The 15,063-nt window shown below is 43.4% G+C and overlaps 1 protein-coding gene across 1 annotated transcript in view; it reads right to left on the reverse strand.

Moving 5' to 3' along the window:
• ST3GAL3 (ST3 beta-galactoside alpha-2,3-sialyltransferase 3) overlaps nucleotides 1–15,063 on the reverse strand; it is a 355,813-nt gene that overhangs the window by 241,919 nt on the left and 98,831 nt on the right. Inside the window, exon 4 of the mRNA XM_077823827.1 lies at nucleotides 79–121. Within this exon, the coding sequence (XP_077679953.1) occupies nucleotides 79–121 (43 nt within the window). The remainder of the gene's footprint in view (nucleotides 1–78; nucleotides 122–15,063) is intronic.

Genomic DNA, 15,063 nt, shown 5'->3' on the forward strand with positions numbered 1-15,063 from the left:
CCCAGAATTTTTGTTGACTGCAATGGAAACCATAACATAAAAGGAAAAGGAAAGTAGCAGTCCCATTGTTCTACTCACAGTTTTGAGTCCAGCTTCAGAAGAAAGCCCAGTTTGTCATATTCTGAAAGACAAAAGCAGGAGACTTCATGAAACAACAGCAGCTAGTCACTTCTCCCATCACAAAACAGGACAGCAGCTCCTCACTGAATGGCACAACTATTTCTGATTGGCAACGACAGCTGAATGTACAGCATAGTCAACCTATACACATCATAGAGTAACATTAATTAAACATACTCCCTCAAAATAATACCACTGAATCTCCAGGTTCATTAATTCCAAAGTCATTAGAACGAGTTGAGATCTTTGCAGGAAGAGCCTGAAGAAGCAGCACCAAGCAAGACAGTGAATAGGAAGGCATATAATGCTTTCCTGATTGGCGTGGGGCTAGTCTTGTTACTAACTCACCCATGTAAATGTCTTCCTCACTCCGGGAACCAGTAGAGCTTTCCAATTTCTCTTGACTGTCTAAGACCACCCCAAGCCTCCAGCCTTGTGATTAAACAAGTGTTCTCCTGACTAGGGTTGCTAAGAGGGGCATAGTTACACTCTGGGTACAGCTGATAATGCAGGAACTGCATCTGAGAGAAGTGGGGAGCTCTGGAACCCTGCAATGAGAATCTGGGGATGAGCGTGTCAGAATTTGTGCCTCTCAGGAACAACAGGGAACAGCTACAGAAACATTCCCATGGGAAAATCTGTTTCTACGATTCATGTGTAGAATTAAATGCAAACACTTATTTTAACAACTATAAATACCTTGTGATCTTGTAAATCAATTAAAAAGTTGTAGTAAAATAATGATTTCTCTGAGAATCCAGGTGATACATCCCAAGAGACTTGATTTTTGCTTATTAGTAGAACGTATTATTTGTATTGTGGGAGTGCCTAGGGACCCCCATACGTGCAGTCTCAGCCAGGCTTCACTGAACTAGGTGCTGTACAAATATACAACAAAAACATGATCCCTGCTCCAAAGAGTTTAACAATCAGGACATATTAAAGAAAAGGAATGAAAATGCTCCTCCTGCACATACCAGGGGAAAGAAGCAAAAAATAGCCCATGTTATTGTGAAGCTGAGTAACTCGGGGGTGGTGAGAAGAGGTGGCCTACAAGATAGCCTCACTGCTAAGAGTTAGAGTCTTCATTCAAAAATGATTTGGGAAGCCCTGGGGTAAACATTGCTTATGAGCTCACGGGTCATCCACACTCTCTACAGCCAGAAGGAGACAGCTTAACTACGTACCTGGGCGTTACCTAGGGAGGTGGTGGAATCTCCTTCCTTAGAAGTTTTTAAGGTCAGGCTTGACAAAGGCCTGGCTGGGATGATTTAGTTGGGGATTGGTCCTGCTTTGAGCAGGGGGTGGGACTAGATGACCTCCTGAGGTCCCTTCCAACCCTGATATTCTATGATTCTATGATTCTGGGATGAAGTCTTGGCCCCACCAAAGTCAGTGGAGGTTTTTCCATTGACTTCAATGTGACCAGGATTTCACCGTTGGTAAATGAGAAGAATTAAGATCCAAGCTCACAATGGGTTGCACACTTCACAGCACTTGTAGGCTGAGTTTACCGCATGGAGCAGAGGCTCCTTGCATTCCTCCATTCCCCCTCTACTTCAGGGACTCTTGCAATCTCCTTACCCCTTGCTAAGGCTCTGTGTCTCCCCCATACCACTGCAACCATTCCCCCCATGTTAGGATCTGTGCGCCCCCCATTCTCCCTTTTCCCTCCAAGTCCCAAATTTTCCCTGTACCCAGGTCCCCATTCTTCCCCTGCCAGGAGTTTGGTGTCCCCCATTTCCCCAGGTCAGTCTCTGTATGTCCTCCACACACACCCCCACAATATCAGGGTCCCGCATTGTCCTCTCTATACCAGGTGCTGTGTGCTCCCCCCACCCCCTGCAATCATTATTATTTCTTTTCTTTCTATCTAGGAGATAAGTCATTCAGGGTGCCAACTATACACTACCAAACCAGGAAGAAGAGGTGGATGAGACTATTTTAAAACAACTAACAAAATCATACAAAGCAAAGGAATTAGTGGTGATGGGGGACTTATCTGTTGGGAAAATAATACAGTAGGGCACACGTTATCCAACAAGTTCTTGGAATTGGGGACCATTTTTTATTTCAGAAGATAGAGAATGCAAACAGGGGAGAGGCTGTCCTAGATTTGATTTTGACAAATAGTGAGGAACTGGTTGAGAATTTGAGTGAAAGTGAAATGATAGCGTTCATGACTCTACGGAATGGTAGGAGGGAAAACAGCAGAATAAAGATAATGGATTTCAAGAAGGCAGATTTTAACAAACTCAGGAAATTGGTAGGTAAGATCGCATGGGAAGCAAATCTAAGGGGAAAAAGAGTTTGAGAGAGTTGGCAGTTTTTCAAAGAGACATTAAGGGCACAAGCGCAAACTATCCCACTGCATAGGAAAGACAGGAAGTGTGGCAAGAAACCACCGGATCTTAACCAGGTGATATTCAATTATCTGAAACTCAAAAACACAAAAAAGAGAGTTCTACAAAAAGTGAAAACTAGGTCAAATTACAAAGAATGAATAAAAAAAAACTACAGGAGCATGTAGGGACAAAACTGGAAAGGCCAAGGCACAAAACGAAATTAAACTAGCTAGAGACATAAAGGGTAACAAGAAAACATTCTACAAATACATTAGAAGCAAGAGGAAGACCAAGGACAGCATAGGCCCATTACTCAATGTGGGAGGGGGAAGACAATAACAGAAAATGTGGAAATGGCAGGACTGCTAAATGCCTTTTTTGTTTCAGTTTTCACCAGTAAGGTTAGTAGTGATCAAATATCTAACATAGTGAATGCCAGTGACAGTGAGGTAGTATCTGAGGCTAAATAGGGGAAAACCAGTTTAAAAGTACGTAAACAAGTTAGATGTCTTCAGGACAGCAGGGCCTGAGGAAATACATCCTAGAATACTCAAGGAACTGACTGAGGAGATCTCTGAGCCATTAGTAATTATCTTTGAAAACTCACAGAAGATGGGAGAGATTCCAGACGACTGGAAAAGGACAATTATAGTGTCCTTACTCCCCTTTTTATAGATTGGGCAACACACGAAATTCTTCCACTCAACTCCACGCGGATAAGGCCTCAACTGGATTATTGTGTCCAGTTCTGGGCGCCACATTTCAAGAAAGATGTGGACCAGTTGGAGGAAGTCCAGAGAAGAGTAACAAAAGTGATTAAAGATCTAGAAAACACGACCTATGAGGGAAGATTGGAAAAAATGGGTTTGTGTAGTATGGAGAAGAGAAGACTGGGAGGGGACATGATGACAGTTTTCAAGTACATCAAAGATTGTTACAAGGAGGAGGGCGGTAAATTGTTCTCCTTAACCTCTGAGGACAGGACAAGAAGCAATGGGCTTAAATTTCAGTAAGGGCGGTTTAGGTTGGACCTTAGGAAAAACTTCCTGTCAGGGTGGTTAAGCACTGGAATAAATTGCTTAGGGAAGTTGTGGAATCTCCATCACTGGAGGCTTTTAGGAACAGGTTGGACAAACACCTCTCAGGGATGGTCTAGATAATACTTAGTCCTACCTTGAGTGCAAGGGACTGGATTAGATGACCGAACAACCTGATGTGTACCATTTACTTAGACTTCCAAACACCTTTGACAAAAGTCTACTACACAAGCTAAAATGTCATGAGGTGGGAAGCAAATTATTCTCATGTACAAAAAACTGTCTAGAAGACAGAGAGCAAAGATTAGAATTAAAAGGTCATTTTAATTGTTGCAAAAGGCTAACAGCAGGGGTCTTATGGTTCCATAACTAGGTTCTGTGATGTTTAATATCTACTATCGGGAAAGGAGAGAATGAGTAGAGAGATAGTAAAATATTACTTCTGGGGGAATTCTGCACCAAAAAATTAAAAATTCTGCACATAATATTGCAAAAGTCTGCATATTTTATTTGTCAAAATAACAATCACACCAGTTTCAATTATTTTTGGTCATTTATTTCAAAATAAAGCAAGTATGTCTGTAACAATACAGACAACAAAAAGATTCAGGAAATGTTTTTTGACAGTTAGATTCCTTACTAGGTATATTAATACAGCACTCTGAGTGATAATTCATTTAAATTACAATACAGAACTGTATTTCCCGCACCACTCAGAAGCAGTGCAAAGGCTTGGGAGAGTCGGGTAATGGAGGAGTTGAAGGAGGGGGAAGTAAATTGCTGGGAAGGAGCCTGGGTGGGAACTTGGAGGGTTGTTGGGTATGAGTGGGAAAAGTAAGGAACAGGGGTTTTTTTTGGGGGGGGGGTTGGGGGGGGGCAGGGAGGGATTGATTCAGACCCTGGCTGACCCCTAGCCTCTCCCATTCAGTCAGGCACATCTACCCCATCCTCAGGTGTCCCTGAACCCCCGTCCACATGTGTCCCTCCACCCCCGCTCAGACACCCACTCCCCCATCCCCATTTGTCTCTGTGCCCCCACCCAGCCACTCCCACGAACCTATGTAGCCCTGCACACCCTCACCCATCACCATGTGGCCCTGCACCTCCACTCCCATTCAGCCCCTGCCCCAGCCTGTCCTCCCCAATTAGCCCAAATCGCTGCCCCGACCCTGCACCTCATGCTGTCTGTCTCCCCATAGCCTCTGTCTCCTGGCCTGGCCTGACAGGTGCTGCAAAGAAGGAAGGCTCTTTCTAGTCCCTCACTGGCCGGGAGCTGCTGCTTTGTTCTATTGCCACAGCACCTTCTGGTGCACAAAAGGCAGAACTGCAGCAACATTTAGGCAAAGCTTTTTTTCCTGTGCAAAAAAATAAAAATACGTGCATCTAATTAATTATGTATGCACAGTAGCACAAAATTCCCCCAGGTGTAAAATATGCAGACAGCTCACAGTCTTTTAGGTTACTCAAGACCAGAGAGGATTGTGAGGGACTTCAGAGACAGATAAACAAGCTAGATGAATGGGTAATATGACCGCAAATGAAATTTAATTCAATAAATGCAAAGTAACACACATCAGCAGGGAAAACAATTAAACTACTCAGACACCTTACAGAGTTCTAAATTAATTGAATCAACCCAAGAAAGGGACCAGTGAGTGACTGCAGACAGCTCAATGAAAACCTCTGTTCAAACATGGAGCTGGGGTCAAAAAAACAAACACAATGTTAGGAAAAATCGGGAATATGATAGTGACCAGTGAGAGTATTCTAATGCCTTTTTATAAATCAGTGGTGCAGCCGCACCTGGATACTGTGTGCAGAACTGGTCACCCCATCTCAAAAAGATTCAAGTAAAAGGAGTTGAGAGAAAAACAAGGAGAATGATCCAGGGCACAGGAAAGGCTCATATGAAGAAAGATTGAAGAGAGTGTGATTGCTTACCCTGAGAGAGAAGACAAATAAGATGGGACATGATCAAATCAAGACTGGCTGCCTTTCTGGATGATGTGCTTTAGTCAAACACAAGTTATTGGGCTCAATACAAAGATAAGTGGGTGAAAATTAATGGCCTGTGATACACAAGAGGTCAGACAAGATGATCTTACTGTCCCTTCCTTTGGTCTTAAACTATGAATCTATGAATAATAAAAGTGTATAAAGTAATCAATGATCCAGAGAAGATAGATCAGAAACTTCTGTCCTCCCAGGGCCATAATACAAGAACAATGAAATAGTCAATCAAATTAAAAGGTGGCAAATTCAAAACTGAAAAAAGGAAATTCTTTTTCATACAATATGTAATTAAATTGTGGAACTCATTGCCACACAGAAGCCAAGAATTTAAGACTCAAAAGGAATTGTATGGATAACAAAAATATCCAGAGTTGTTACAATTAAGGATAAAGATTGGCAGGGATATTAAACCTCGTGTTTCAGGTCTTAAGCCAATCTCTAATTACTGGAGATCAGGTTGAGGCCTACCGTGGGGGGCAGCTTATTTCACAACCTCCTACAGAGGAAGATGTAAACACCCTGCAGAAGCATCTGGAACTGGCCATTGTCAGAGACAGGATACTAGACTAGATGGGCCTCTGGGAATTCCTCTGTTTCTACCAATAGCTATTTATAGACCTAACCTTTACTAACAGTGAGGAAGGATGGTCCAACAGTTAGGGCACCAGCCTAGGGCTGAGTCTCCTGAGTTGAAGTCCCCGCTTTGCCATAGATTCCCTGCGTGACCTTGGGCAAGTCACTTTGCTTTGCTTTGCCTCAGTTCCCTATCTGAAAAACAAGGACAACACCACTGCCTTAATTCCCAGGGGTGGTGTGAGGCTAAAATACATTAAAAGATTATGAGGCACTCAGAGATAAGCACCTGTGATAGCTCTTTGATGTCAGAAACTTGGTGCTGTCTGTTCTGCTACAGAAGTTCATTTTATAGGCCTTTCTGAGGTACAAACTTCATTCAAACACAGTCAGAGTCAACTCTTACTGTTCAGCACAAGACTGAAAAGCAAGACTCCAGTACCACAAGACTTCTTTGTGCAGGCTCCACTGAACAAACAAGAACACAATGATTCTCTATGTCTACACAGTACATAGATATTCATCCACTTTTAATTTTAAGGTGATTTTTATTTTACTTTGCTTCGTTTTTAACCTGCCTTTATGATACTGTGCAATTGTACAAGCAAGCCCTTTGCTGCGTGGATGCAGAGGCTTTATAATTAACATACATACTACTGGAATCAACCACAATGGGGGCACTAAAGCAATATGTGACAGCAGGTTTGGAAATCTGAGCGCCTAGGCAGTCTTAGGGCTTGTCGACGCTGTGCTGCAGTGTGGGGTATGAACTGCACAGCACACCAGAGTGCCGCACTCTGACTGGCCTGCGTGGAGACACGCACCAGGCACCTTTTAGTTTGCATCAGCAGTGTCTATACATGGAAGCTGGAGTGCAACACACTGCTGTGCTGTGCAACTCACACCCCCACAGCCCACACTGCAGTGTAGTGTAGACATTGCCCACGTCCACGCAGTATTCTTATTTTAAATTATGCTTAGCATATTTTTAATACAAAATCAAGTCTCCAGTCACTGCACATTACATACTCCGGTGGTAAAACAGGAGAGCCATTCTCAAAGTACTATAGAGCGTGCTTTGTAGCCTTAACAGACCCGAAGCTCTATCTAGAATCTTATACTACACCTACCACTACAGTGCCTTTGTGCGATGAAAAGATGAACCAGGTCCTTCTCTTTAGACAGCCCTCACCATCATCTTTTTGTGTGGAAAACACATCCTGATCCTAACTCAGTATTGCCCTCGGAGAGCGATGCCCCTCAGATTTCTCTATTTGCACAGGTTTCAGAGTAGCAGCCGTGTTGGTCTGTATTCGCAAAAAGAAAAGGAGGACTTGTGGCACCTTAGAGACTGGCCAATTTATTTGAGCATAAGCTTTCGTGAGCTACAGCTCACTTCATCGGATGCATAAAATGGAAAACGCAGTGAGGATGTTTTATACACACAGACCATGAAAAAATGGGTGTTTATCACTTCAAAAGGTTCTCTCTCCCCCCGCCCCACTCTCCTGCTGGTAATAGCTTATTTGCATAGTCTATAGTCTCTCATGCCACTCTGGTGTAGACAACAGGATTTCCCACTAATTCCAAGGCACTGTGGCTGTATTTCATACATCACTCCTGTTGTAATGGATGATAACATGCCAAAAAAGAAGATATTAAAATAAACAAACAAATAAAAAGATTCTTACTGTGCGTTCACTGGCAGAACAGTATGAGAGAGAATCTGGAAAAGGGTTTCCCCTCTCAGCCACAGGGGAAATATACTAAAGAAGCAGTATGCTGAGAGGTAGATGTAACTGAACAGATCTGGTGACTGCATTCTCACTCATGCTAGGAAATTATAGTCCACAGCTGACCAAGGACAGCAGAGTAGTGTGGGGAAGCCCAGAATTGAATGAACATGGGAAATAAATTTCCTCCAACCCCAGAAGAACATGAGATCGCCTCAGGTCAGAAATAAAACACATTTATATACTGTAGGGAAGACCAGAGTTGAATCAGAACCTAATAGCTGTCAACAATTTAATAATAAAAGTATAATAGGGACTATACAAACAGAAGTACAGCCAAGCATAGCAATCTCTATAAATGATGCAAATCCTGTGCCAAGTTAAATGCTGGCACAAATATGGACCTTTCTCCCAAGCATCGTACAGTAATCCAGCTGCTGGTCTGTGAGTGGGAAGCGCTTAGTCTAATGTCTGTAAACTGTGAACAGACCACCCAAACAGACGGTCCCAGGACACGAAGGATTAAACTAAATACAAGTTTTCAAATTTGTGTTTTACAGCGATAGCAACACAGATATATAGAAACACAGTGGGCCAAATTCTTCACTGGTGTGGACTCAACTGAAGTCAATATATCAGGGATGAATTTGGCTCACAGTATTTTTGGCCTCCAACTATGAGTCTGATTTTGAAACATTTAGCCAGAAATAATCACGCCAGAAGGCACAAGTGCTATCCCTTCAACATCTACTTGATAACTGTGAATAGAATGATTTGTGCCACAAAAATAGAGAAAGAATTGCTTCTCGTTTACAAATCAGGGCCTACATATGGAATTACAGTTTTAAACTTGTTATACAGTATGGTGGGAAGGCAAGTCCAATTCTTTTGTTATTTTAAATTTTACTGATTGTCAGAGGAATTAAGTTGGACAACTCAGGAGATTAAAGTCCTCTTGTAGTAACAGTTCTCCCCAACTATGTGTCAACCCTGCCCTGGTGCAGTTCAATCTCTATCAAGATTGAGAAGACTGTTTAGAGGGAGGAGTAGGAAGGACTGCAAGGGGATAGGCTAAGGGTCACTATACATGTGAATCAGCGAGGAAGAGGAGTAAGTGGGTTAAAGGTAACTAAAATAGGAAGGGGGAAACAAAGGGTTAAATAACTTCAATATTTAACATAGGTCCGGATTAAAGAAAGGTAATATTGAAAGTGTTGGGGGAAGCTCAAGAGGGACTCGAGTTGATTCCTTTTCCTATTGCTTAGATTGCAATCTCTTTGGTGCGGGAACCTGTTTAAAGCTATAAAAGCACGTAGCATGATTTGGAGGGTTATATAAATAAATTAAACACAAAAAGTGTTTTTTAAAAAAAAAAACATTAAGATTGCAAAACCAAGCACTCAAAAGTTAGGAAAAGCCAGAATTAAGGTGGTCTGATCTACTTATCCCAGGCCCAGCCTTCTGGCCCAGTTCCAGTCCTCCACCCCCAGCTCCTACTTCATCTGCCCCACACTGCTCCTCTTCCCAGTCTGTTCCCTCTGCATTCAAGTCAGGCAGCTTCCTCTGGCTCACTGCCTGAGCCCCAGCAGGTGGAGCACTGAGAGCAGAAGACAGTCTCCTTGTTCAGCGTTCCTGCACCTGGCGGCACAGCAGTCAGGAGCAGCAATGGCAAAGGAAGTCCTGCTCAGCCCCTGCAACCCTAGTCTGGAGCACGCCCAGTACATGTAGAAACCTGGGGAATTTAGCTGTCAAGTTCTAACAAGTCTCTACTGGTCATGCGTGAACTGAGATTTTTCAGGTTTCAGAGTAGCAGCCGTGTTAGTCTGTATCCGCAAAAAGAAAAGGAGGACTTGTGGCACCTTAGAGACTAACCAATTTATTTGAAAGTGAGCTGTAGCTCACGAAAGCTTATGCTCAAATAAATGTGTTAGTCTCTAAGGTGTCACAAGTCCTCCTGTTCTTTTTTTGAGATTTTTCAAAGACTTACAAAACTTGGCCAAATTTTGGCATCTGTTTCTAACTGGCACAGCAAAAGGCACATCCCTGATACCACGGTGACGATCCCCCTTTGGAGTCAGAACATGAAATTCGGTAAAGTACAGGAGGTACTAGAGCGTCCCTCAAAGAAACAGGTATAAGTTTATTTTTAAAAACACGGACAAAACCATGCATTTTTCCCACATCTTGTTCTCAGGAATGGCTGAACCTTTTTTCTGAAACTTTCCCAAAATTTCAGCCCGAGGCGCCAAGCTAGCACAGGAAATTTCAATCCCTACAATTCAAATTTGGTACCGTCACAAGCAACTGAAAACAGGGTCTAATAATGAGACGTGCTGGGCAACCTTAAGTGTAGAAAGCCATTACCAGCTCAGCCTATAATAATCCCCGTTTAGTGTCTATTAAAATTGCCAATAATCGTGCCAGCGAATGTGAATAAGTATCCAATACCCTGAGACCAATACTTCATTTTCCACGGGTTACATCTGGCGGCAATGATTTTTGATCCCTACCAACACAGCTGCAACTCAAACATGTGAACTCAAGGGGAAAGACTCCATACCCTATCACCAACCCCCTGAGAATACCAGTGACACCAGAAATCATGCGACCCCTATTTATTGTTCCAAATTTGGCAGCAAAAGCAAGTAATATCCCTTAATGTGCTTTTCACTGTAATCCCTGATATGGTGGCCCCTAAAACATCTGGCCCGGCTTTATATGCTGTAGAAAGCAAAATACTGGAGACGTCCTCATTATTAGACAAAGTGATGACGTAATTCATCCCCCAACCAGAAAGAAGAGCAAGTGAGCAATGATTTGAGAAGCAGTCGTCAATCCCACTCCATGGATGATCCATCAAAAGAGGTGTCTCTAGTTAGCAGTTATGACTAAGGCTACGTTTATGTTACGGGCAAAATCCGTGACTTCTAGACACCTCCATGACATTCCCTGCTTCAGTCTCAGGGGCTGCAGGACTCGGGAACTGGCAGCTAGTGGAACCCTGGCAGGGATCCAGCGACAGGTGACAGGAGGCCTCCTGCAAGGTTCCAGCAACGGGTGACAGCCTCATGCCAGGGGAGGGGGACGCCTCGGGTGAGTGGCTGGGGGTGTCCCATTTTCTCTTTGGAAAATATGGTCACCCTGCAGCTCCCAGCAGCCGCGGGCAGAGGGCCCCCCCCTGTAGCTTCCAGCTGCCATGGGCAGAGGGGGAACCCCACAGCTCCAAGCTACCATGGTGGCGGAGAAAACCATGGAGCCAGAAAAGCAAAAATCACAGACAGGTCACAGGCAATAAACAAAAATTCAGGAAGCCGTGACCTGTCTGTGACTTTTACTAAAAATAACCATGACAAAAGCCTTAGTCACGACCCTGCCCTCAAAATAGGCGCAAGTTTCATTAGTTCAGAGGATGAGACAAGTGATGTCATTCCAACCCCAATGTTTTAGTACTATTAAAGTCTGAGAGGTTCCAGTTTTCGTAATAAAGTGAATGGAATGTGTACATCTTGAGAGTTTTTTCCTTTCCTAATAAATTACAGTAACTTCCATGGACAGGAAAATCTGTTAGTCTGGTTTAGACTGAATTCAGGCAATGAATTCCAATATGAAGGTGAAAGATTTCACCCCATGAACTGCATATGCCCTTTATTCTCCCAAGAAGTTATCTGCTTAAATCCATTCACATTCTTTGCTAAATAAACTGTTATTTCACTCAATGCCATGTGTCCACTTGCATAAATACAGTTAATGATCCCTTAGTCAATCTTTCAAGAGAATTTGTTTCTCCATTTTAGAAGCTGTATCATATTTCCTAGTAAAAATCAAAGATAATATTAATAAAAAAGTCACGTGCATGAGCTCTCAGTGACCTACAGGGGAGGCTGACAATCTTTAGAGATACCAAAGACAAAGAAAAATTACATTGAAGTATTATTATTGTAAGATCCATTATAAACCACTTCTCAACATTTCCGAATGGACACCCTCACCTCTGCAAGGTCAACAGGAGTGGTGAGGGAACAGACAGTGACACTGAATATGTTGGCCAAGTCATGAAAAGACTGTCTACACCAGACAACCAGCACACGAAAGTCATTGGCAAAAATCCACCATCTCCCATTTAGTCTGTAGTCAGGTAAACAAAATAGGAAGTGAGTCCCATTAATCAAAGATTAACAAAAAGGGAAAGCAGTTTTGCAGAATAAGTAAATATAAACTGCCAAAATCCACTGTACTAAACAAAACCCTCTGACCCACCAAATTAACCCTGTGTGTTCCTTAGGGAATAAAGAGCAGGCTGCTGCAAAAGAAGGTGTCATATTTCCTCCCACCCCACATCTCCTTCAGTTATTTGGATGTACAGAAAGAAACACCTTCCAGCCTCTTCCGAAGAAAAGAATCAGGGTCCAGGACTTCCGTAGAAGGAGCTATGGACACCAACACAGCCCCAAACATGCAACGGCTAAGCAGTCAGTACTTGATTACAGGGGTCCATCCAAAATTTGCCATTTAGGATCCCAGACTCTCTTTCTGACACTTAGCTCTGTACTGCATTCTGTTTCATGCTTTTCTTGACGGTACATTTTGGGTGGGATTTTCACAAGCACCTAAATCCCCAAAGGTCTTTTGCTCTTAAATCACTCAAGCATTTTTGAAAAACCCTCTTTATATTCATCAGTCCACACTACTGCCCAGAGGAGAAGGGTCAGATTAGAAACCAACAGATTACGGTTACCTTAAAATATGCAGGAGGTTCAAAACCTGTACACTATTTAAATTGCTTGAACAGAGCAGTTTAAACCAGCCAACAATCAAACCCTCCCGTAGCAGCAATGTAACGCTAGTAAGGAGAGAGGTTGCTATTATACCAAAGGGTACTGCTGGGATCAAACCAGGCATGCCAAACCCATGAAAAAAAACGCAGAAATCGGGCTTGTTTTTGGCTTAATTGGCTTGTGAGTTGCTTGTGGGCTAGTTTTTGGCTTGTAGCTTGTTTGACTTGTTTATTGCTTCTTTTTTTTTTTTATCGGCTCTGGGCAAGGTAGGGAGAGAGCATGGGGTGGGGAGGGGCCCACAGTCCCAGACTGCATGCCAGGGAGATCTAGTCACATAGAGTGTTGGGGTTCTTAGGGATTGGCTTGTTTTGGCCTTGTTTTGAAATGGGATTAGCTTGATTTTTGGCTTCTTGTGACAGTCTGGGCGCTTATTATTTACAGCGTGAAAGTTGGCAATGGTGGATCAACACTCACGTTCTGACACCAATTCAGGTGCACAGATATGATTTACACACAGGCGTATAGTGTACCAAAACTCTTATCGCTTTCAATCCACCTGTTAGCAAGGCGGTGAGTAAAGGTCACTCTATAGCTTCCAGCAGTCTTTGTAGGGAAAGATATCTTCAATGCACCTTTAACCTCCCCAGGCCTAGAGCAGAGCAATTAATCTGCTTGCTCTCAGACAGAAAAAAACCCCAACAACCTCTTGGACAAAGTTAGTGGAGATATAAATTTGATTTTTAAGCTCTAAGTGGGTGCTGCCAGCATCTGAATGTAAAGCAAAGCAACTATAAAAAACGCACTTAGCGCCCATTCCAGGTCCCATGCAAACTCCCGCTCTCCTTGTTTTCTGCTTTGGAGCCCCCAGAGTTCAGAATACGGGTTCCTATTATGTCTGGCCCCAACTAAAAAGCTGGTCCTGACAACACACCCAGGACTAAAGTATGGACCTTCCCTTGCTGCTCAAGATCTTATCTTTGACGCATGGGCCAGAGGAGAACCCCAGAAACATCCAGCCCCAACTATCAGACAAGATCGTGATGTGGCCTCAGGGACCCCCTTTATTTAGGGCCGTATGTCTTTTTACACTTCTAAACCTCACTCCTCCATCTCTCAGCACATCAGCTAGCCACAGGCTCCATGCCAATGCTATTCTGTGAATCAACACATAGGTAGGCGCTCAGTGACCGCCGGACAAACCTTTTGCACGTTTCACAGCATTATCCTGACTGCCCCTGACCTCCACCAGCTGAAGAGTTAAGAGTGCAGCAGTCTTTTGGCACTCCTGAAAGTTGAGAATTGCACATACGCAGAACAGAAAATACAAAAACAAGGTGAAGTCTTACAGTCAATTCAAGAGAAATTATTCTGGCCATGGAAAGACATGAATTAGTGGTTATAGTTGAGCACTTCTAAAAAGTTAAATGAAGAACTCAGTCTGCCCATTACTTTGGGGTATGCTCATTTATTAGGGTTACTCTTCGGGAGGAGGGTTGTTTCGGTAATTCTATCAACGTACTGCTTGTGTCACTTGTGTTCTCATACGGAGCTCTAGTCCCCTCCCAATGGAGCTATCCTGCAGGACCTAGGTTCCACAGGGCTGGGTTCTTCCAGCCCCAGAATCAGACAAACACAAACACACACATTAACAGAGTTTGTCTAAGAGGACAGGGTTAATCAGCACTCCTAAGCTGACCCCTTATATGTCCCTCGACTCGGTAGGCTGGGTCAAGCAGCACTTCCAAGCTGTCACCCTTGTCCCAAGGGGTTTAGATGTGTCTTCCACCACCTTTTCATTGCTTTTTGTAAGTCTTGCTTCTGATTGGCTTTGGTTCAAGCAGAGGCTGGGAGTGGGGGAGAGGGGCCAGGAAGGTCTTTCGTGAGTCAGACAGGCTGGACGCTGTGCCCTGGTTCCCCAAGAACACGGAGCTGATAGGTAACAACAGAAAGTTTCCTTGTGCTTGTTTAAAATGATATGAAATCCTAGGAATGATGTTGTGATTGACAGCTAATTCATCTTGAATAATTAATTTATTAAACTATTTTTTTTATATATTCAACTTTTCCCCCCTTTTATACCCCGACCTGAAACAACACCTACTCGGAATGGCTGGGCCTGGTGCAGCTATAGCTTCTTTCGGTTCTTTCTGGGCACTGCCAGTTCCTGGGTTCGCAGCAAGGTGTGATGGAATGGACGGCGGAAGAAAAAGAGTCACAGTTTCTCTCTCTCTCCTTCCTGTTTAACAAGGAAAGCTACCCTCAGCTGGGCAGAGACCACACACAGACTGATGTCTTACAACAGGTCTCAATTCTCAGCGTGAGCTAGAACTTGCAGCGTAATAAATCCAAGGTGTTTAATACACGGGCAATTTAGCATACAGATCTCTGGAAAACCTGTTCTCTTGGGCATTTCTGAGCCCCTCTCTCCTGAGTAGCAGATTGCTTTATAATAAGAAGGGAGAAATTG

Source organism: Eretmochelys imbricata, chromosome 8 (genome assembly GCF_965152235.1).
Source record: "Eretmochelys imbricata isolate rEreImb1 chromosome 8, rEreImb1.hap1, whole genome shotgun sequence".
Lineage (NCBI taxonomy): Eukaryota > Metazoa > Chordata > Testudines > Cheloniidae > Eretmochelys > Eretmochelys imbricata.